Source organism: Anser cygnoides, chromosome 1, assembly GCF_040182565.1.
Source record: "Anser cygnoides isolate HZ-2024a breed goose chromosome 1, Taihu_goose_T2T_genome, whole genome shotgun sequence".
NCBI classification, from domain to species: Eukaryota; Metazoa; Chordata; class Aves; order Anseriformes; family Anatidae; genus Anser; species Anser cygnoides.
Genome location: NC_089873.1, coordinates 201,749,071 through 201,772,899, shown reverse-complemented (window position 1 = coordinate 201,772,899; position 23,829 = coordinate 201,749,071). Strand labels below are relative to the sequence as shown.

The window sequence follows — 23,829 nt, the reverse complement described above, 5'->3', positions numbered from 1 at the left end:
CATCTTCGTCACTATAAAGCCGTTCAGTCCTTTAGGTTATATTTACAGTTTACCCTTAATGGAGGTAATGGAAGAAATATCTTCTAAAAGAGGTATACACTTGGCTTTTATACACATCAGAGCCATTTCATGTGAAGTACCTAAATAAAACAGTGTATGCGCTAGGCGTAATGTCAGCTTTCTTTAAATCATAAATTTCCTTTCTTTATTGGAAGTGTAATTCCCGTCTATAAATCATGCTATTTTAGTTGGTTTTATGTTCATTGGTTTGATGAATTAAGGGCTTCCATAATTTTTATACTTTTCCTGCCTACGTTAGCTCTCTGGTAAACACCCTTCAGAAATCATGTAGTTGCTCCCTGTGAGGAATCTGGACTAGTTCTGACATTTGGGTGGGACTCACAAATCTCTGCATGACCCCGGCTCTGGGCACGGCAGCAGCTGGTGGTAGGAGTACTAAGAGGTGGCTGCAGAAACTTCATCTCAGGGAGGCCAAAGCAGCTTGGTAAACGCCTTCTTCCCCTCTGTGCCTCTGTGCTTTATACTGAAAACCTGAAAAAAAAATGTCATTATAAAGCTTTAATCTGTGTCTTTTTGCTTACTTCTTTTCTTTCAACAAGGAAATGCAAGCAAGGGCCGTTGGGTGGCGGCTCGGTGACAAACAAGGTGTTGTGTTTACTACCGGGAGACTGGCAGAGCCTTTGATTGAGGGTCATGAATAGTTAGTGGTATTTCAGAATCAGTGATTTTTCCTTTCTTCCTTTGAAACTGAGTGATGAAACAGAGTCCTGAATATTTTCTTGTCAGTATTCATTCCTGACTCTGCCTCATTCCCGTCATTTTAATTTGGGCAGAGACCAGCTTCTACTTTGTAGCAGTTTTGCACTGAATCCCCTTAGTTTTGAAGCTGGAGGAGGGAGATGCACACTTAGGGCTCTGGAAATGCTTTTTTTGTAGCACTTCTCATGGCACAAACCAAAGTGGCCCTGGCACACAGTGGTGGTGAGTCTGTAGGTCCAGAAGGTGCGTGCATGATTCTCAGTCCTTCCTAAAGCTTATGCATTTTTATAACTACTCAGACCTCACATTTGCACTGGCGAGGAGCTGGCTTTGGTTGGAAGGGGCGTGCTGTACTCCTACATTCATTTCGCAGAGCCACCCAGCAGGTGGGAGCACTGTGGGTCTGCTGGCGTGGGCTCACCTCCAGGCAGCTCCTAATGGGGACAGGTTCTGCCCTTGCTGCCTCCACCGCTCCTCCTGCCCACCTCTGTGGCCGCTGCTGGGTCAGGGTCTGGGCTGTTCACCTCATCTGGCCCTTCCTAATTTCCCAGTTTGAGGTGCAGGTCATTCTTCTTGCAGATAACTAGTGATAGGACTAGAGGGAATGGCCTCAAGTTGCACCAGGGGAGGTTTAGGTTGGAATTTGGGAGACATTTCTTCTCAGAAAGAGCGGTCGGGAATTGGAACGGGTTGCCCAGGGAGGTGGTGGAGTCACCGTCCCTGGGGGTGTTCAAGGAAAGGTTGGGCCTGGTGCTTAAGGACATGGTCTAGTGGGTGACATTGGTGGTAGGGGGATGGTTGGACCAGGTGATCCTGGAGGTCTTTTCCAACCCTAATGGTTCTATGATTCTATGATCTTGTCTCTGACACTCTTCTCAACTGAATGACTGAGGAGAGCTGATGGCATTAAGCGGGGTGCCCCTGTGCAAAATCACTGCAGTATTTTGAAAAAGAAATAGCTAAGGTATCTCTGTAGTAATTTTTTGGTAGAAGTCTTTGGAAGCGTGGCTCATTCTTCCAAGTCAGTCCTCATCCTGTCTGCTCAGGAGCCTGCCTTGTTCATTTGCTGAAACCATGAGATTATGACGACTTCCACTGACAACTTCTATAACACAGGCTACTGAGCCACTCAGCAAAATCACACACTAAAATATTTCTGTATCTATGCCAATAACAATGGGTGGGTAGGAGAATAGGTTACAGTGGCTCATCCCAGTACCAAGACGCCAAACAGTGGGAGATTCTGGCCCGTCTCCATCACGCAGGTGCTCCTGCCAGGTATCCTCCGCGGTGCGTGTTTGCACTCTCCTTTTACTGACATCAACTCTCAACCATCAGACCTCGATTTGCTTTTCTCAGCGAGATTAAAGAGCCTCGTTATTCTCCTCTGTCTTTTCCCTGCCCGGCTTCTTACAGACCACCAAGTTGTCTTTTAATCTTGCCTTCCAAAAAAAACTAAACAGAATTGAACTCCTTTCAGTGTCTGCGCTATTGAGGGTATTCATGAAGGATGGTGTGACTCTTAGGAGGAACGTATGTGCGAAGCAGATATCCATGGCGATGGGCACCTATGTAAACACGCGGACTGACAGCTCCAGTAAACACTCTCTTCCAGAGCTGTGGCAGGTTCATTCATCACGCGACCTATACACAAAGTACTGTCAGACGTGTAAGGTAAACAAGCAGGGGGCAAAAAGAGGCTAGGAAAGAAATAATGCTTCTCTCTAATCCTTTTTTGTTTTAAGAGCCTCTTGGGTTTCCTGTGGCTGTAGTAAATACATAACTTTCCGATAATTTTTGAGTGGACTGTGTCATTTAAAGTGGTCTGCTGAAAGATGGGCAGCAAATCAGTGGGAGAGGCAAGAAGGAAATCCAGTTTGCTGATTTTTGTCCGCTTAATAGCCACTAGCTTCACAATGCCTTTTTTTTTTTTTTTTTTGCCTTTTTGCCTTCACCCGTCATAATGCAGCCCCTCACTGCGTGCCACTTGCAGGAGCCATGCAGAAAACATTACCCCATTATTTTCCTGGGGAAAGAGGGAAAACAAGCCTTTAAGAGAAACAAGCGCACAACCTTTGCGTTGCTGGCACATTGCCGAGCCCGAGGGCTGCACTTCATTTACATATAAATGTGACCAGGATTTTAATCAGAGATTAGTGCACTCTGTTGTTATTTTTCACTTAGAGCGTTCATAATGCACGTTGTGCTTTGCAGATCACATAGGACAAATGGATTTTGAGGATTGCAGTGGATAGCATATCTGTGGCACTGCTGTTCTGATGGATGACCGGCTTTATTTCTGAGGGTGCCAGCGGCCCGAGGAAGTGCTGGCTTCAGTTCTTTAGGGATACTGCAAAATCAGGCAGTTCTTGCTGAGGGGGATGTAAAGAGCTGGCTTCGAGCCCGCTCACCTGGATTTCAGCTGCCCCGTGTGGCAATGCAGTAGTGTCTCCCTGATGGAGCATCCCGGTGGATGGGAACATCTGCTTTTCTGCCTCATTCATAAATGCGTCTGCAAAATCGTGAACTTCTCTTTTTAATGACTTCGAAATTTTCAGGATCTCTGCTGATATTTCTTGTTTTTTCATGATTTGTTTAGCTCAGGTGTCATTACCTTGTTCATGTTTCTCTTCTAATTAGCAGGCAGCTGGGAAGAGTTTACCACAAAAACTATCCCAGAAGAGCTTTACGGCTGCTCCCAGAGCCCTCTCCTCCTCTCTGTCCTCCTGTACCTGAAAATAAGCTTTTGGCCTTCTTTAGTATCTGTTAATAGCAATAAACTTTGAAATAAGTGAGGTCTTTTCTGATTTTCTTGTGGTCTTATACAGGGATATTCTCATCCTTTTCTATACTTTCACGCGGCTAACCTCAGGTACCCCAGGGCCTACCCGTAGAAAGCCCCAGGGAATATCTTGCTGTTCTAATACCAGCACTATCAGCCTTTTTCCTTGGGTGATGAAGAAATGGTGATAATTAAATGGCATCACCAGTCTTCAGAGTTAGCACCTCATCTGAAAATGAAATTTGACATGTGCTTGAAAGGCGTTACCCAAATCTACATGGAGATATTGGTTAAATATTCCTGTATGTGTTCTTGTGGGTACAAACTTCAGACCCACGCTTAGGAAGTCATCAAGGGGGAACTTTGGAACATTTGAGAGTGAGGTAGAAGGGGAAGGGGATCCGAGGGCTGACACAGGGTCTCCACATGGAAAACCTGAAAGGAAACAAAGACCTCCTTCTCTATCCATCAAGCCGCTGTGTGTTGACAGGTTAAATGACAAGACATATTGAGCAAAAGGAATTAATCTGTATCTGGGACCTTTTAATAAATCAAAAGTAAAAGGAAGAATCAGTGTAGCAGACCCATTGGCAGCTGCTAACACTTGTTTCATCATCCTTTCCTTCTGAAATACACAAATGGAAAGGAACTGTTGCCAGGAGTCATAAAATGAAGGAAAGACTCGGAAGATAGATTTATTATCAGTTCAATATTGGTGAAATTCAGCTTCATAAACAGAGGTTAATCTGCTAAAACCTTCCTTGCTTGCACTGGGGGAAATCCCCCCTCATTTCAATTTTTGCTCAAAGATCTAAAATAATTCTTCTTGTCATCTGAATAAATCAACATCTCTAGAAGCACCAGTGTTCATCATTTTTTGCCTCATCCTTGCCCACGTGGATTTATTTTATTTATTTATTTCAACGGGGTGTTGTTTATTATGGGCTCTTCTCATCCCGGCGATGTAATTTCTCTTCTGGACTTCCAGGCATTTTCATCACACTTTGCTACATATTTCACCCATGTTTCTACAGAAAGTCATTATGTAGCACAGCCTGCTGCTGACAAAAATATTTGGAATACAGTCTGCCTTTGTCCTCCAGTGCCGTGTTGCTCACCTTTGTTGGGTGAATAATACGAGCAAGAAGGACATGGGCCTGGTGTTACTGCAAAGAGACCTAAGCCCCAAACCTGTCTGGAGCTGGTACTGCTCCTTCTTCTCTTTCTTCTCTCTGTATGGTTGATGAAACTGTAGGAAAATACCTGCCAGTTCAGACTAGTGTTAAAAAAAATTAATAAAAAAATCCAAACTTGAAAAAAGTATAAAAAAGAAGAGTTGTTCTAGAAGACAAGAACTAATACAACAGGCGTCCATTTGGTGCATCCTGTGCTGCCTCCCGCCCAGCACAGATTTGGATGGGGGACATCATGATCTGGAGCCTGACTCCCTGGGGACAGGCACCATCTCTTCTCACTCAGGGAACTTTCTGTCTTACGCTGGGGAGTGGTGGTCCCTGAGGGTGGAAGTTACCTCTTTTGCCTCTTGCTGCTACCCATTATAAAAGCAATGCAGTAAGTTCACCAGTAGCCTTGAGCATAGGATGGGTTCTGCTATCAAATGGCCAGGGAAGTTCACACCAGGGCTGTTGAGATCGTTACAGATCAGAAGCTCTATCAGGCCATCAAATCAGTTCCTTCTGCTGATGTCTCACAAGCGCAGGGCCATCATTTTCATGGCTGCTTTTCAAGAAATGGAATAGCCTTTCCAATTCACTTTTAAACCAAAGGTCATGGCTTCATCCAGTGTCATAAATGGAATAATTGTTGCTATCTACAAAGCCAAATTTGATGCATAACTTGTAAGACAGGGGCAAGGAATAAAGTAGGTGAATTACGGCTGAACTTCACTTATGCCATTAAGGATTCATGATAGGACCAGTGAGGAGGAGCTCTTCCTGGCATCCCACACCCTGTGCACCTAAAAGAGGCACCCAAAGCCTGCCTGAAACCCCTCTCACATGCAGGCAGGGAGGTTAGCATCATTTGTGACTATTCCAGGGTCTTTAAAGCCTCTCTAAGACTTCAGGATGTCCTAGGAAATTTTAGGGTGCTCTGATAATTAAAAAAAAACCAAAAAACTAAAGGCAAAAAAAGACACCTACCTCCCTTGCTAGCACTGATCTTAGAGCTCCACTTCCCTCCATAATTAACTGATGATGTTGTTCTAAGTAGCATCAAGCACATCTGGGACTAAATTCAGGTTTCTTGCCTTACTTCTTCACTAGTTCCTCTCTATTAATGACTTGAATTGCTTGGCTGGAAACTGTCCTTTCAATGTATCTATCTCAAGCTTGAGACCCATCATATTCATGTGCCGTCCAAGGTTTAATGCTGGATAGAAGAGGAAAATGCTCTTGGGATAGGTGTCACAGAAGTTACGGGAAAGGGCACTTGCTTATTTTGATGTTGGTGTGAATGCGTGTGTGGTGCTGGTGTACTTGATCCTTGTGTGTTTGCAGGCAGCACTAAAAGTCAGTGAAGGCTCTGACTACACAAATATTAGCAGGTCTTTTAGTGCTAGCAGGTCTTCCTGGTATAAGGGCCCTCTCTCTGATATTGCTGAAGTCATGGTGGGTTTGGTCCTCATTTCATGAGTAGGATGGCTACTTAAATCACTTTAGGTAGACTTGAAGGTGCCTTGAATGGTAGAGTTCTCTATTCTTGGCGAGACCAGGAAGGGGACCAGTAAAACTGCTGTATTGGACTTCCGGAGGGCTGACTTTGAGCTGCTCAGGACGCTGGTTGGCCGAGTCCCTTGGGAGGCGGTTCTGAAGGGCAGAGGAGTCCAGGAAGGCTGAGCGCTCCTCAAGAAGGAAATCGTGATGGCACAGGAGCGGTCCATCCCCACGTGCCCAAAGACGAGCCGGCGTGGAAGAAGACCGGCCTGGCTCAACAGAGAGTTGCGGCTTGTGCTTAGCAGAAAAAAGAGGGTTTATAATCTTTGGAAAAAAGGGCGGGCCACTGAGGAGGACTACAAGGATGTAGCGAGGCTGTGCAGGGAGAAAATTAGACAGGCCAAAGCTCATCTGGAGCTCAACCTGGCTACTGCCGTTAAAGACAACAAAAAATCCTTTTACAAATATATCAACGCGAAACGGAGGACTAAGGAGAATCTCCATCCTTTACTGGATGCGAAGGGAAACCTAGTTACTAAGGATGAGGAAAAGGCTGAGGTGCTTAATGCCGCCTTTGCCTCAGTCTTTAGCGGCAATACCGGTTGTTCTCTGGATACCCAGTGCCCTGAGCTGGTGGAAGGGGATGGGGAGCAGGATGTGGCCTTCGCTATCCATGAGGAAATGGTTGGCGACCTGCTACGGAGCTTGGATGTGTGCAAGTCGATGGGGCCGGATGGGATGCACCCGAGGGTACTGAAAGAACTGGCGGAGGAGCTGGCCGAGCCGCTTTCCATCATTTATCGGCAGTCCTGGCTATCGGGGGAGGTCCCAGTTGACTGGCGGCTAGCCAATGTGACGCCCATCTATAAGAAGGGCCGGAGGGCAGACCCGGGGAACTATAGGCCTGTCAGTTTGACCTCAGTGCCAGGAAAGCTCATGGAGCAGATTATCTTGAGGGTCATCACACGGCACTTGCAGGGCAAGCAGGCGATCAGGCCCAGTCAGCATGGGTTTATGAAAGGCAGGTCCTGCTTGACGAACCTGATCTCCTTCTATGACCAAGTGACGCGCTTGGTGGATGAGGGAAAGGCTGTGGGTGTGGTTTACCTTGACCTCAGTAAGACTTTTGACACCGTTCCCCACAACATTCTCCTCAAGAAACTGGCTGCTCGGGGCTTGGACTGGCGTACGCTTCGCTGGGTTAGAAACTGGCTGGATAGCCGGGCCCAGAGAGTTGTGGTGAATGGAGTCAAATCTGGTTGGAGGCCGGTCACTAGTGGAGTCCCCCAGGGCTCGGTACTGGGGCCGGTCCTCTTTAATATCTTTATCGATGATCTGGATGAGGGCGTCCAGTGCACCCTCAGTAAGTTTGCAGATGACACCAAGCTAAGTGCGTGTGTCGATCTGCTGGAGGGCAGGAAGGCTTTGCAGGAGGATCTGGATAGGCTGGAGCGATGGGCTGAGGTCAACTGTATGAAGTTCAACAAGGCCAAGTGCCGGGTCCTGCACCTGGGGCGCAACAACCCCAAGCAGAGCTACAGGCTGGGAGATGAGTGGCTGGAAAGCTGCCTGGCTGAGAAGGACCTGGGAGTATTGGTTGATAGTCGGCTGAATATGAGCCAGCAGTGTGCCCAGGTGGCCAAGAAGGCCAACAGCATCCTGGCCTGTATAAGAAGCAGTGTCAGCAGGTCTAGGGAAGTGATTGTGCCCCTGTACTCGGCGCTGGTGAGGCCGCACCTTGAGTACTGTGTTCAGTTTTGGGCCCCTCGCTACAGGAAGGACATGGACGTGCTCGAGTGAGTCCAGAGAAGGGCGACCAAGCTGGTGAGGGGTCTGGAGAACAAGTCTTACGAGGAGCGGCTGAGGGAGCTGGGCTTGTTCAGCCTGGAGAAGAGGAGGCTCAGGGGCGACCTTATCGCTCTCTACAGTTACCTTAAAGGAGGCTGTAGCGAGGTGGGGGTTGGTCTGTTCTCCTACGTGCATGGTGACAGGACGAGGGGGAATGGGCAAAAGTTGTGACAGGGGAGTTTAGGTTGGATGTTAGGAAGAACTTCTTTACCGAAAGGGTTATTAAGCATTGGAACGGGCTGCCCAGGGAGGTGGTGGAGTCACCATCCCTGGAGGTCTTTAAAAGACGTTTAGATGTAGAGCTTAGTGATATGGTTTAGTGGAGTACTTAGTGTTAGGTCGGAGGTTGGACTCGATGATCTTGAGGTCTCTTCCAACCTAGAAATCTGTGATACTGTGATATTGAAGTCCTTCGCTCTGTTACAGACAAATGCATTCTCTCCTAGTTTCTTAGGTGCACAAAGGAAAACAGCCAATGTTGTCTTAGACCAGTAAGTAGTGTGGGCAAACCCTTCCTTCCTCTGTGATTAAGGAGAATATACCGATCGTCTAAGAGCTTCTACAAGGCTAGCTTTCAATTGCTCGTTATCTGGGATTTTGGCAACGTGCAATGACTTTTCTCAATGTTTAATTTGCTGTCTATTTTCTGAACTTGAATGGATTATTTTAAACTGTCCCCTAGGGCTTTTTCTTCAGCAAGGGCACTGGCAGGATTTTTAAATGAGTAGCCACCTTCCCTTGTGCAATTCACTGTCAGTGGTGATTTCCCTCTACCACAGTTCATACAAGCTCGCACTACTGGCAGAAGATGATGGCATTTCTTCTGTTACCCTGCCAGCTGCAGTCCCAGCAGAAAACTGGTTGTGACACTAGGACACTTAGGAAAAGCCATCTTTTTTCCCAAAAAAAATTTTGTGGTACAAAGGACTGAGATGTTGAGCAGGGTTTTGGGAAACAGTGACTATTTTCATTATATGCACATATTTATCTTTTGTAATGTTGAAGCATTTAATAAATCTGAGTACATTTCTGTAGTACAGCCAAATTAAAAGAGATGTGTTTTTTCATTGATCCTCTTCCTGAGATCTTCTGCTTGCTGTTTTTCTGCAGGAGTTATCTACACAGCAGATATTCTCGATCGGGAGACGACCAAGTCCTACTGGTTGACGGTGTATGCGACTGACCACGGGGTCGTCCCACTCTACACGACCATCGAAGTCTACATTGAAGTGGAGGACGTGAATGACAATGCCCCTCTCACCTCTGAACCCATCTATTACCCAGCCGTCATGGAAAACTCCCCGAAGGATGTATCCGTCATTCAGATCCAAGCCCAGGACCCGGACTCCAGCACCAATGAAAAACTGACTTACCGGATTACAAGTGGAAATCCCCAGAATTTCTTTGTAATCAATCCCAAAACAGGTAACGAAATCCTGCTGCCTTATGGTGGTAGGAAAATACAATTTAAATATTTACTGGCTTCCTCCCTTTCAGTATTTTTCCCAACCTGTGTTTTCTTGTTAGTTATCTGTCTGAAGCATCCTGCTGTGCACTTGTAAATGAGCGCAGTGGCAGCTGATGTGGGGCACGTGTGCCACTGCAGCGATTGCTCGTCTGCAGGTCACTGAATAGCTGCTGGCTGTTGCCTCTTTTCCTTGTCTGTAGGGATGAGACTTTGCTGCTCTGAGTCTGCAGAGCAGTGCTAGCAGGCAGATTCAAGCTGTTGGATTTCATGAAGCAGAGCTTTGTCCTTTGTAATCCGGTGTAGCTTCGCTGAAGTGAGTGGCACTACAGTTGTCAAGTACACGTAATTAGGCTGCGTGTTACACGAGCTGGATGTAATTTTACAGCTTGTTTCGTACAAAAAGACAGTTGAGATGATCTAACAGTCCTTCCGGCCCTTAAAAAAATCTATGCATTTGCATTGATTTGTAACAGTTAGGATGAGTGGCCTGTGTGGGCAGTGTCACAGACACACTGCTGTACGCCTGGCGCTCATGCTTGCTTCAAGTTCTCATGCTTGTTGTAATGCTCCTGGCTTTGTTCTGGGGTTATTTTTCAAGTTTATTTATATCTGCTGCAGCTAGAAAATCAAAAGGAATATACCTGAGTGAACGCTTTTAATTTATAAGGCAATGATATTCGCTAAATAACTTTTCAACATTTGTCAATCCTATTGCAATGTGTTGCTTAAGAAGGGTCTGGGATCATTTCAGACATAAGCCTTTCTTCAGGTGAAGAAATCATAGAGCATGTGTATTCACACCGTTCAATCTGCTGAGCCCTAAGGCACATATCTCACTTATTCTTAACACTTGAAATGGCCGAAGATGGCTCTTCCATCTGCATCCCTTCCCTTCCTCCCCCTGCCCCATAAATCCCATCTGGGCAAAATAGCAGAGTTAGGACTCAGCAATATTTAATTAATTACATTTAATGCACGTGCATCCCTGCCATCAGCTCCTCCCACAGTGCATGCTGATCAGCACATGTCTCTGCACGGCCGTGAGTTTCAGACAAGTCCTAGCCATGGCTGCTTGGGAGCTGCTGCTGGTAGCACCAGGTATTTTGGTGGCACTTGCCCACGCCAGAGCAGAGGGCAAGAATAGTTTTCTCCAGTAAGAAAATCATCGTCCTCTTGAATCGCAGGTGGTGCTGAAGAGGTTCATCTTCAGTTTGTGCTGCTAAAATTGCTGTCAGAGAACTTAAGGGCATCAGCATAGTTAACAATTCACTGTTTCGGCAACCCCTGGGGGGCCCCCATTGCTGCTTTTTTTCTTGTTTTTTTTTTTCCTTTGAAAATGATTGGACTGATGGAGTGTGTGTGCACTGAGGTCCCTTGATTCCCCAAAAGGGAGGTCTGTCATTTGAACACAAGGATTTCCTCCTCCCTTGTGAAGTATCAAAGCGTGGCGAGCTCTGCCTGCCCTGTGCTCCATGTCAGGAGGCTCCTTCCAACAGGAGGCTGGCATCCCAGGAGGAGGATGGGTTTGCATGAAATTTTCCCTGAGATATCTGTCCCCGGTACGTTCCTGCAGGGCATTACCTTCTCTCAGACAGTGGCTTACACTCCGGTTGTTTATAGAGGCGACTTCTGCACACACAAGAGAGATGAGAAGTGTGCCGGCCCCGTGTCCTTGCTGGGATTCAGCGATGCCATAACTCACGCACCGCTTCGTACAGCAGCCACAAGTGCAGCAGTGTGCTGTATAATCAAGATTAAAAGGTTTAACATGAACCGAAATATGTGATGATGGCAGCGTGTGTGGGTTGAGTGAGAGCAGTCATTTGTGAGGAGGTATCTTTTGTTTTCTTTGTCACTTCGGGAGTTTAGACAGCACCAACAAACTGACATCTTTCTCCTGTGACTAATCGGGTGTCAAGAGGCAGCACGAAGGCCCCATCTCACATTTTTTACATCCTTCTGTGCAGAAATTGGCCTCGACTGGAGATGGGAAACGGGCTGGAGCACATGGGTGCTTCTGTGGCAATCAGACATTTCTCAGATGCCTGACTGATGAGGCTTTTGGGTTAAAATTCTCGTTGGATTTGCTGTCAGAAATAAATGTCTCCTAAATCCAGATTATGAGGAGGGTCAGGATGACAGGCAGGAGAGGAGGCCGGCTTCCTCTGCAGCAAAGAAGCACTGATCGTGGTTTGCTGATCACTTCCTTAGATCATCGGGATATATTTCAGCAACAAATCTCCCCCCGTTGCTGGAGGACAAGGCCTTGTCGGCCTTGGCCTCCTGTGCTTTCTTCCTTCCTGTCTTTCAAGACCTGGTTTTCTACAAAGTGCAGAGAGGGCACGGGGTGTATCATGGCTGTGTGAAGGGTGGGTGTTACTTCAGACATCTCTGCCCTCACCTGAGAGGACAGGGCTATCCGTGGTGCTGATGAACGGCATAGACTGAGCGAGGTGGGCAATCCCTTCTTTTTAGAGAGCCCTTGCTGGTGTGAAGACAAACACGCTGGGTGCTGCTTCGTTCTGGTCATGGCGTGTCCCTCTCCACCTCTGCGCAACCTCCTGTGCCTTATCTGCGGTCATTCGAGCTCCTAACTGTATTTAATAGAAGTGCAAGTGGGCCACCGTGGCTCGGCCCTGCTGGCTCCTGTTTGGGGTTTGTGGGGGTGCCAGGAGAGGCTCCAGTAGCTGTGTGTCTGCTCCTCAGGAGGAGGGGGACACATGCAGCCCTCCTGTACAAAGCTAGCCAGGTGTCACCACCCACGAAGGTCTTTCTTTTCTCACCTCCTTTGTGTTTTTTATTTTTTTCTAGCATACCGCCCAGCATCAGTCTACACCTCGGAGTGCAATTTTATCTCGTGAGCTAATATTCATAGGTACTAGCACTGAGTGGATAATGTAGCACATGAGTACGTGTGAAACCATAAATCACCCACGCTCAAGAACATAAAATGCCAGACCTTGTTCCGCAACCTGGCGGAGACTGCTTCCTAAGTTTAGCAGGTCCAAGAGAGCAAATCAGGATTTTTCTTTAGTGGGCAAGAGGTATTGCAGTACACTGGTTTGTGCGGGGGCAGTTAACATGTTTTTCAAGTAGCTGAAGTGACTCTCCTGGTTATATTACCGCAGGGAAAGGCACACTAATTCCTTCAGTGCCTTCGCTTCTCAGCGACACCGTGCACCCAGCAGTGATGGAAGTGTTAAGAAGTCGCATCGCCTGTCATTAGGATCAGCCTGATGGGGCTGATGTGGGAGACGGGGGGTTTCCCTCTTACCATGACTTTTGTGCAGCGGAGGGCTTGGTCTCCCTTCAGCAGAGCACGAGGTCTCTGGGTTTTGCTCCCAGCAGCACTGGTTGGGGCTGTGGGTTGGGGCTGTGGCCAGCGATGAGGAGCAGAGGGGCTGGGCAGGCAGCTGGGGCGGCCGGCTCCCCGCTGATCCCGTGGCATGCCACAGCAGCCCCCAGCCCAGTGAGTTATTTCAGCGTGAGAAGCTGGTGGAAGAAGGTAAATAAAACGTATGATGGAGTTATATATAAAAAAAGATTGATTAGGGGCGTAAATTCTTATTTTAATTTCATGTATATAGGCGTTAATTTCACAGCACAGCACAGTGGTAATTTACTACATTGATTTATTAGTTTCTGTGCTCTGAAGAAAACAATGAATTTTAATTCAAGCCATCACTTTTTTTTTTTTTTTAGTGTTCCACATATATTGGAGAAACCCCATAAGCTTCTCTTCAGTTTTATGTAGATGAGATTAAGAGATATTTTAACTAACACGCCAGCAGACCAAACTTAGCTCTCATGCACAGCAATTCTGTTGATGTTAATGAGTTTACTCTAAATTCACGCTGGTGTGTCTGAGAATTTTGTTTACACCTTGCTTTGGCTCTTGCTGGCAGTGTTTTAACAAAGACAGAGCCCTGGCACTCCCAAAATAGTATTTGCTGTGGCTTTAAAGCAGGCTGCACTAGTGGGGTTAGAAATTGTGTATGTAGGTCAGTACATCATTTCAGAGCAGCGATTCCCTGCTTCTGGAAGTTGTCTCTGAACTGTCACATGCTGCACCTAGATTTGGAAAGAGACTGGATATTTTCATACTGAAGTAATATTAATATTTATATAGGCTAATGTGGGAATAGCGAGTGTCATGTTTAAATTGATACGAATGCTGAGGAAGACACCTCTTCTAAGCAGGCTTTTCTTTCTTTTGCGCTTACTGAGACAGCACAGGATCCTGCTGGGGCTGAATGCCACAATTGCTATGCCATATGAAAACAGTTCTTCGCCGTCCTGATTTTTACGGATACTTTTGTCTTGTTTTTCCTGAGATCCCCACACGTATTCCTTTTTTGAGCCAGGTGCTCAGCTGTTGTACCGTGTCCTGAAGGTTGCCAGTACTGCTGTTGGCTACCCAGTGCCTCTGCTCAGCCCAGAAGTAATGGTATGCCAGTGAGGAGAGAGGGACCGAGGCTGGTATATTCAGGAGAGCACTCCTGGGACTCTGCAATAAATTCTTGATCTCCAAGATCTCTTGATCTCCCAAGTTTGTCATGTCGTTGTTGGTTTGTTGTTTTATTTTTTGTCCGGAAGACGAAGAAAGGCTGTTAATAACGTCACTTTTTTTTTTTTTTTTTTTCTGCTGGGATTTTGGGGTAGATAACATTTCAGGGGTACACACCTTGCACTGGGAAGCACATTTCGATGGTCTTAATAATCCAGTTATTAACGTTTGTGCTGTACTTTGGGTGGTGCAAAAAGCCACATGGACAATGAATGGAAGTGGAGGCGACTTAGTTCCTGCTACAGCCTTTCATATCGTTTAGGTTTAAATCCAAGCTGCGCTGGGTTAAGGAAAAGGCTACTGTTTATTGGTTCAGTAATGCAAGGGCCATCTAAAACCTTCCACAAAATCATAATCAAAGTTAAATGCCAGGCTATTTGAAAAGATTAAACAAAATTACTTTTTGATAACATTTCTAAGGGACTTTGGATCAACAGCATCAAACTAAATGTAGTACTACCTTGGTCTGTTTGTCACTGTGTAAGAAGCATTTCACGCTACTTTTTAAAGTCTTCAAGAATAGACAACTTCAGTGGTCATTCTTGGGTACTGTTTCTCCCTCCTCCCCCTGTTATGGGATTTCTGGGGAACACGACTGAGACTGCACTTGATGCTGTTCATGCTATTAAATTCTTTTTAAAATCCCCTGAAAATATCTTAGACGTTTCGTAAATGAAGACCTTTATTTTTTTTTTTTGTATGGTTGGTTGTGTTTTTTTCCCCCCCTCCGATTGTGTATTCTAACTTGCCATCTCCCTCCTGGGCACATTTTACTTGATGTAGAGACCAAACTGGGCAATCGCCTCCCTCCAGGCTGGAGGCTCCTTCTGGAGGGCACCTGGTGGCACCTCCTACCCATGTGTTTGGCACGGTGCCGTGTTCAGCAGCAATGTGCGTTGTAACACCGCCGTGCAGATCGTGTTGTGCCCACTGCCATTCATACTGCAGGTGTCCCCATGGTTCAGCTGCCCTGCCCAAGACTGTAGAAAACCTTGCAGAACAAGCAACCATTGAGTGTATGTCTCTTAAATTAATGGTGAATTTGAGGACTTTGCTCTCCCTTCTGTGGCATCCAGCACTATTTGTATAAATACCGAGTTCTCTAACACTTGCACCGTCCAGCCCGATATATCCATAACTGATCTGTTAACTACCCATAACTAACACAGATTTTTACAATGTAATTCCCTTAGAACATTAGCTAGCTTCCACTTCCAGTAATTTATATTATATCAACACATGCTAAATGATCTACTTTCTTCTTTCACCTCTCAATATTTTTAACTGTGACTCTCAATGACTTCTTTATTATATGCTCACTGTTAAAAATTGAGCTTCTGAGTATTTTAAAAGCTTTAATTTCTGGTTTGGGATGGCTCATTCTTTACTTGACACTATATTTCCAGTGGTTTGAGCCTGGGGTTAGCAGCTCACAAATCAAAGGACCGTGGATGTTGCAGTTACATGCTAAATCACAGTGGGACCTAGAAGCCCATCAGGGATCGTACAACATGTTAGTCAAAGTTGCTGCCTTAAGGAGCTTGTCATAACAACAACAATAATAGTAATAATAATAATAATTAGGGAGAAAAAAAAAAGAAGGAAAGGATGTAAATCATCAAGTCCATCTGCTTGCCAGTGCACGTTTATTCCCCAGAGCACATTTTCAATTAACTCCTGAGCTGCAGCCCAGCAGTGACACGAACTCTTCTTTTGACTTTGATTGAGTCACGTAACCTCACTCTGTTTCTTTTTTTTTCTGTGTGTGTGTGTAAGTGGAAATATTTTCTTACCTCATGTGATTGTTCTGGAAATTAGTCCAGTTTGCAGATCAAATAGGCTTTGAAAATGCAAGCTATTGATTTTTCAGGCATCTCAGCATTAATAGGCATCCATGCACAGTCATATATTCGTAGGCATATTAAAAGAAAAAGGAACATCGCTTCTAAGATGGTTGAGGAGGAATATAAAACCCTTTTAAATTAAGTAACTATGGTCTAGTGGCAAGACCACTGATTCCACAGAAAATGAGAAAACATGGGCTCAGCCCATCCATTTCTATCTTTTTCTCTGGCAGTGATTTCCTCCTTACTCTGTATGTGTTATCTGTGGATGGGGATAAAGGTGTGAGCTGTGTCACCTTAGTTGAGGCTACAGTAATGCTGCTATTAATAAAATAATAAATCCAGCTTTATCACCTCTTCTGAACAGGCCTGATTGCTGCTAGCAGTGGGGTTTGATTCGTGAAGCACTGAATACAGTTGAGCTTGCTGGATGGCTCTGATATCAAGTGTCTCTTTTAAAATTGTATTAGCAGATACAATAGTGCTCATAAATGCCATTTTTTTCTGTAATCAGCAGATTTAAACATGGCATATAAAAATTTTAACCTTTCTTTAGATCTTTATGATGACCTTTTTAGCCCTCTTTCATGGTAAGAAGCTTTGTGAGTTTTCCCATTGACTCGACTGGACCATTGTTATCCTTATTCAATAAAACATCAGTTTTTAACCTGAACTACCCATCTGATTCGGTAGAGATGTATGTCTGAAGGGCAGCAGTGTGGTGTGGGCCCACGAGTCCGTGTTTTCTCCTGGAGAAGGTTACTGCCTGATAAGAGAAAGAGGCAGGGAAATACTGATCTTGAGTTAATGCCGTGCCAGTGGGGAGGAATGTCCCTGCTGATGTTAGGAGCATTAGTCCACCCCCGATCACAGTGACAATCCCACGCTGAACCTCTTTTCAACATTTCCCTGCAGAAAAATAGCTCCTTCCTGTCCTGCCCTTATACAGATTCTGGAACAGCAGGAATTTTGCCACCAATCCCATAAATCTACATTGTTGTATGTTACAACAGTCATTTATCATTTTCAAAAAAACATCAGGAAAACAGACTTTGGTTGTATTCAGAACTCTGGCTATCACCTTAGCTGTATATCTGATTTTTCTGCCTTGTCTGTCAGTCCACTTTCTTTATTCGTACATTTCCAGAAGCCATGGCTAGTCAGAACTGGTTAAGAAACCATCTCTCTTTTTCATAAGTTGTTCTGTTCCTTCACTAATTTGCAATTAGGGTTCTTGCATTCCCTTCCAGGTAGCCAACTACTCTTGAAAAAATTATTATCAATGACAAGCATAATCGAGATTATTGGGTGAAGCTATGTACCATAAGTATCGAGTCACAGCCCTGTTAAACATATGCACACATGCACATGCTGTGGACACTTGTCATATCCTGCCATACATTATTATGGTAATAGCAGTGAATGCCCTTACGTTACAGTAATTGCTTGTGGCCCAAGCCTGAACTCTGGCAAGGGAAATTAGGTTTGTGAGTTATGGATGCAGGGACATGGAGCCTGTGAGTGTGGTGTTCGTGCAGGGTTAGGGGTGTGGAGGAGGAGCTGCCGGGGAGGAAAATAAAGCTGTGATGTTGGGCCAGATGAGGTGAAGGCTTGGGGGTGGGGAATGTTGACTTTTGCTTTCTTTTTATTGCTTCTGCTTTTTAATCAATCAAGTAACTTGCATTTTGCTGTTGCTCAACAGTCAGAGGTACTCTGTGTGTCTATTATTTTGGATCTTGCAAATCAGAGCAGACAATACAAGGATCAGCATTTTTCCCTTTTCCATAGTTGCTCTGAGTATGTTCATATTGTCATCTTAGGACAGGCACTTTCCTGGCTTGAGTGGTATATCTTCACCTTATTGTATGAACGTTTTCTAATTTCTCTTTACTGACTTCACTGGAAGTTAGAGGCAAAGCCTGTAGCCATAATTTACTCTCAGGGTGACATCCATTCCTCATTACTTAACAAAAAGCAGAGGTGGAGACATTTCCTATCTGAGAGAATGAGATTGACCTATTCTCTGTGTGAATATTTAAAAAAAAAATGAGTTGGGAAATGGGAATAAGAAGGGAGGGCAACTGTAAAGACAGGTGTGTTTGCATAAGCCATCATGATGTCAATAATTACAAACTATTAATTTTTCTTCGTCTTCTGTCACGTAGGAGGTTGTATCAGCACCTAATAAACCTCCTAAACTTCATCACCTTGCAATACAGCTGAACTGGTCTGTTCAAAATTAAGGTGAATGGTAGATCAATGTTATTTTTCCTCTTCTGTCTCTCTCTGACTCTCCGTCTCCATTAGAGTTACACTGTTATATCCAAAGATAATTATTTCCTGTGAAATTATTCTCCCCTCACTTTCCCCCTTCCCTTTATGTTAATGAGAGTGCTTTTCTCTCACTGTGAAGATTGACACAACTTCTTTGAAGTTAGTAATGCTGTTGCCAGTTCTTGCCAGTTAAGTATGTGACCTTATCAGTATAATTGTACAGATCGCGTCGCCATATGTCTAGATGCACAGAGCTTAATTTAACAGAAGACATATATGTATAAAAATAAAGCAGTATCTGGGGGTTAAATATTGGAAGACCCCCCTAATCACAGCTTTCATCTTATACAAAACTTTCTACAGAACTCTTACATCTCTGAAGTTAAATTAAAAAAAAAAAAGAAAAAAAGAAAAAGTTTCCCTGCAAGGGACCCTGGTCTTGTAACTATATTTTCACATTGATCATCCTGTGGCTTCGACAATCCCTGTTACTTCCTCACCTGTTGTGCTTAAATGCTTTCTCTTCCCTTGGTGGCTAAGTCCTCCATACCATATGGTAAGACAGAGCAGCGCTGTTGTACCTTTTGAGCAAACAAGAAACTGAGGCAAAGGGAGCAGCTAACAACCTATGCCAATAATGAAGATTTGGTCTTAATTTGCTTTCGAAACCACTGGCCATATATAAAACCTTCCTGGCAATGGTCCAGGCCAGCCTGCCCCACTGGACCTTGAATGCTAGGCTGACCCCACGCCTCCTCCCTCTCAGCTCTGGTGTTCCCTATAACCTGCACAGAAACTACCTGGGCATGTAGGAGCCTCACGAGCGCCTGATTCCTATCCTGTCTCCTATCCTGTTTCCAATTAGCCCACCATTTCCCATCCTTGTCTTTCACCTCCTCCTCACTTGCCCAAAGGCAACCCTGGGTTGCCCAAAGGCAAAGAAGGATTCCAGTGTGTACAGGGGCAGGAGCAGGATGGCACTAATGAGGCCTCCGAGGTATGTAAAGACCAAGCTGCCTTGTGTCCCTTGGGTGCGTGAAGCGAAACCTCTCGCTATCAGCCTAATGCTTGCACAGCAGCTTGCTTGATGCTGTTGTGGAACAAGGAGGCAAACCCAGAGCTCTGAAGTCCCAGGCTGGCCTCGCACATTTGTACTCTTTCTTTCTCCGTAGTATATTTGCTTGTATTTGCTTTGCAAGAATATTTGTGCTCATTGCATCCTGTAAATATGAGTCAATGTCATTATCTGCTGTGGGTTTGTTGTCATAGAAGAGAAATGTCTTGGTTTTTTTTCAGATGATTTACGTGCAAGGAATCTGTGCTGCAGTAATCTATTTGTATGGTAATTAACTAGTAGCTTTTCAGATCTTGGTTTTAAAACTGCATATTTCTTGAACTTCAACTTAATAACAGCATATGAACATCAATGCACATTCACCATTTCTTTAATGTAGCCACAATACACAAAAGATAACTGTAAGTCTGGCCGGCAGGAGAATATTTTGATTATAATTAATTTTGCATCCCTTCACCATATGTTCGTATTTTCTAACCTTCATTTGAATCATAGACACTATGAAATAAAATTTGCAGTATATATATATGTGTGTGTATATATATATATATATATATATATATATAAGTTGGTTAGAGAAGCATGGGTGCTTATGGTACTACAGCTTCAGCTGAATTATATGGCTTATGCCACCCTAGAATTTGGCCATCTTATCCTTAAACAGGTATTATTATGGCAGGATGCTGTCATTATTCAAAAATGCTCAAGTTATTTTTGTTAATGTGAGAACAAGACATTTTTTTAATCTCTGAAGAAATGTTGTATGCCCATGACTTAAGTTATTCAGAGAGATCCTTTGGGAGACGCAACTGAGAATGGAGAAGTTTCTTGTTTTCATTATTATTCTATGAATTTAAGGCAATTCTTGAGATGGAACCTGGGAACATATTACAAATGACACGGGGAATAATTGTTACTAAATTTAATTTATTGAGTATGTGTGAATTAGATTGATTAAACAGAGAGAATAAACACACACAAGATTACCCAAAATAGGTGCAGGGATGGAAAAATGTTAGATAGTATTAACGGCTTAAAAATGTATGATGCTGTAGATATTTTTCAATGAGTCTATAATTTCTTATGGGATTTATCTCATTTTTTCTTTCTTTCTTGTAATACTTAATGTAATCCAAACTGATTAAGAGAATATTATGTATTAAAGGAGAAAAAATAAAGCAACCACATGACCAAAATTAACTCTAAAGTAGTCCACAGGGGCAAACTGCAGCATTGACTCAGTAAGATGCCCATGATCTGAATTTTTATGTCTGGAAACCCCTCAGTTTGATTTGGGTTTGTTTGGTGAGGAGAGAGTCGTCCACTGAATGATGTCCAGCCTGGTGTCAGAGAGGCAAATAGGCAGGATTTAGGTGTAGTCACTCTTTCACCAGTGGTTTCATCACCCTCCCATGAGTTCAACTCCCATCTGTCTGATTTGTTCTTCCCTGCTGCTACCTGGTGTTGAGGAGGGAGGATCAAAAAGGCATTTCCTCACAGTTATTTATACTGGAGAGGAAGCCTCTTCCTTTCCACCTCCAAAACTTCTGTTCTTGCTTTTTGCTTGGAGTCATTGTGCAGAATAGCTGGGATTTTATGAACACCCTGCAAGGCATCAGCCTAACCTCTTCAACTCGTGGTTTTGTTAACAACAGAAACACAGCACTAGGAATGTGAAAAAAGACTTAATGGGAAAACAGAAATGTCAGAGAAGGGAAAATTTCTGTAGGGAGAGGCCATTTTTGCTTATGAACAAACATGAGGAAAGAGATTAAAACATGAATAAAATAATATATGTTTTGTTGAAGTGACTGTATAAAGACAGTTGTCTCAGAAAATACTCTGTATTGAAGACTGTTTCACACAAAACTATGGACTGTGTGTGTATTTGGCTTGTGTCATCGTGAACTCTCACCCTTACCTCTGAGAGTGCTTTTGAGTAAAAAAAAGAAAACAAAAAAAAACAAACAACAAAAAAACCTGTACCCTCAACATAGCTTAATTTCTCCACAGTGAGTGCTGCACAAAAAGGAAGAGACACTGTGTTTCATTTTTATTTTTCATTTAGTATTTAGAAATAATTCAGAACTAAGAAGAATTCTGTGAGGAAAAGCAAAACCTGTGCTGCCTCTTGGTAATCTAAAACTATGACTTTTTAAAGTATATTTGCAATCTTGTAGCACCTTTATAGCTACAGTCATGAGGCGGCACCCTGCTGAGCTTGGCAGTGTAGATGGAGTAAAAGATGGTTGCTGCACCAAAAAACTCACAGTGTAAAGGGAGCCTGAGACAACAGATGGGAAAAAGCAGATGGGGATGCAGAATTAAAACCCAGGCAGTATTGATCAGCCTTAAGTGAGTCGAGACCATGCTGTTAAAATGGAGGAGCGGGCAGTTCGGTCCTTCGCTGGCATGGTGCCGGCGTGCCTGCTTGTGCCGCAGGCGTTGTCCTGGGGCTGCAGATCCTGGCACCGTGCAGAGCAGGGAGGAGCAGCTGGAGGGGCTTCACCCCAAATTATCACAGGGATGGCAGAGGGGAACGATGGTGTGGTGGCACATGGGTGGTGGAGGACACCACATGCCATGCTTACTAAATTCTGACTGACCCCACTGCGCTGGGGCTGCTGCAGCCCTCTGCCCTCCTCCAGCTGGGGACAGGCCACACTGCCTGCCCAGCACCACGAGGAAAGTGCACAACCAGCCTGAAAAACTATAAAATGTGCATTGTATAAGCTATATGACACCTGTATGCTTGAAAGGAGATTCTGAACACTGCGTAGAGGCAGCAGCATTGGAGGAGCTGGCCTGGTCTCCCAGAAATGGTCCTAAAGGCGCTCCATGGAGGACAGTCTTGGTGCCGCCTCAGGTAACGTTCAGGCCATAACTTCAAGCACATGGCAATTTGGACACCCTCACATAGCACTGTCTCTCCACAAAAATGGGGAATTGCGTTCACCAAAGGGCAGAGCAGCCTCATGCCAGGTTCTGCGAAGGCTTTGGCCTTCAGGGGAAGGGAGGGTGTTGGCAGCAGGGTGTCCCAAGTCGTCAGCCCTGTGCTGCTCTCCCTGCCTGCCCTGCACCTCCATCGCTCAGCAGCTTCCCCATCAGTCTCGTGGTGTAAATGGGGTATAGGACATGGCTGGTAATTCCGTGTGGTTGTTGGTACAGTGGATATATGCTCTTGGCCTCCTCCCCGCTCTCTGTCTCATGGGTGTCAGCTCCTCAGCTCCTTGTCGCCTTCAGCTGAGCTGGCAGCGGGTGCCTGCATCTACAGAGACATTTCCCTCTGCCTCTCTCAAGTGTCTCTGTATATATATAGCATATATTTTATTTATATGTACCTTTTTTTCCCAAAATTTTTGCACGACTTGCAAAGTATTTTTTTTTCAGATTTTGCCTTTTTTAAAACGGAAGGATTTTTCAACAAAAACATTCAAAGTGGATTTTTTTCTTTCAGTTTTCCTTCCATGGCATGCGTATAATTTTAGTTTTTTTCCCTCCTCTCCAAATCCTTTTTCATGAGCAAAGAAAGACAGCAAGAGTCTTACAATAAAAAAGCTTAGTTGCTGTTTCCTTAGAATATGAAGGAAAAGTCACCTCGGAAGGCTGAGCTTTGCAAAAATGGTACCCAGCTGTGCTTCTGAAAGGTGAAATTCCTTTGTATTCTGGAAAAGCTGGCTTGTCTTCTCACCATGGTTAAAAAATGAAATATCCAATGGAGTATCCCAGTCTTTTCCTCCAAAACCATAGCTCAATTTTTTTTTTTTTTTGGTAGAGGGAGTTTATAGAGACCTTTTGTCTACAGCCAGGGTGAGATTTGGGAAGGTGTCTGGACACTTGATTTCCCATTGCTAGGTGGGTGACAGCTGTGATAGCTGTAGACACGCATCATAGAATTAAGAACTTAAATGTTCTTTGGCTGCCTCTATAGACAGTAGGACTCACTTTTAAATGATGAAGTTAGAAGTTTAGAGCCAGCTCCTCATCTCTTTTAAAGCATGTCTGGGTCCTGTGTCAAGCCGTGTACTTGAAAGGATCACACCACTGAGGTTCTCAGTTGCCTTTTATAAAATCTAAAATCTGCACCGCCTTATCGTAAGAAGCTGAAGAAATTCAGTCTGTTTAATTTGTCAAGAAAACTTCAAGAGGTGATGCCTTCATGGTTTGTGTGTGCCTACGCAGGGACAGGATTTCTGACAAAAGTTTTCTTTCATCTAACAGATAAAAGGCATAAAAGTCAGTGGAAGGTGAAGTTAGAGAAATTCAGACCAGAAAAAAGTCTTATTTTTCTGGCTCAGGATAGTAGTATTGGCTGTAAAGATGCTGTTCTGAAGTTATGGTCTAGGAGCAGGAGCCGAACAGTGAAATTCCATAAATGTTGTTATGTAGGAGCTCAGAAGAGATGATCTTACTTGCACTGAAAACCTGTTAATGCATAAAAAATGAAGTTTAAGCCCAAAATGACTATAGTTGTAGAGTAGAGGGGCACTGTGGCACAGCTCAGTTTTGCACTGAA

The 23,829-nt window shown here is 44.4% G+C and overlaps 1 protein-coding gene across 11 annotated transcripts in view; it reads left to right on the top strand.

Moving 5' to 3' along the window:
* FAT3 (FAT atypical cadherin 3) overlaps window positions 1-23,829 on the top strand; it is a 420,625-nt gene that overhangs the window by 181,176 nt on the left and 215,620 nt on the right. For all 11 annotated transcript variants that reach the window (XM_066989896.1, XM_066989902.1, XM_066989899.1 and 8 more), the window contains one exon: window positions 9,196-9,510. In XM_066989896.1, the coding sequence (XP_066845997.1) occupies window positions 9,196-9,510 (315 nt within the window). The remainder of the gene's footprint in view (window positions 1-9,195; window positions 9,511-23,829) is intronic.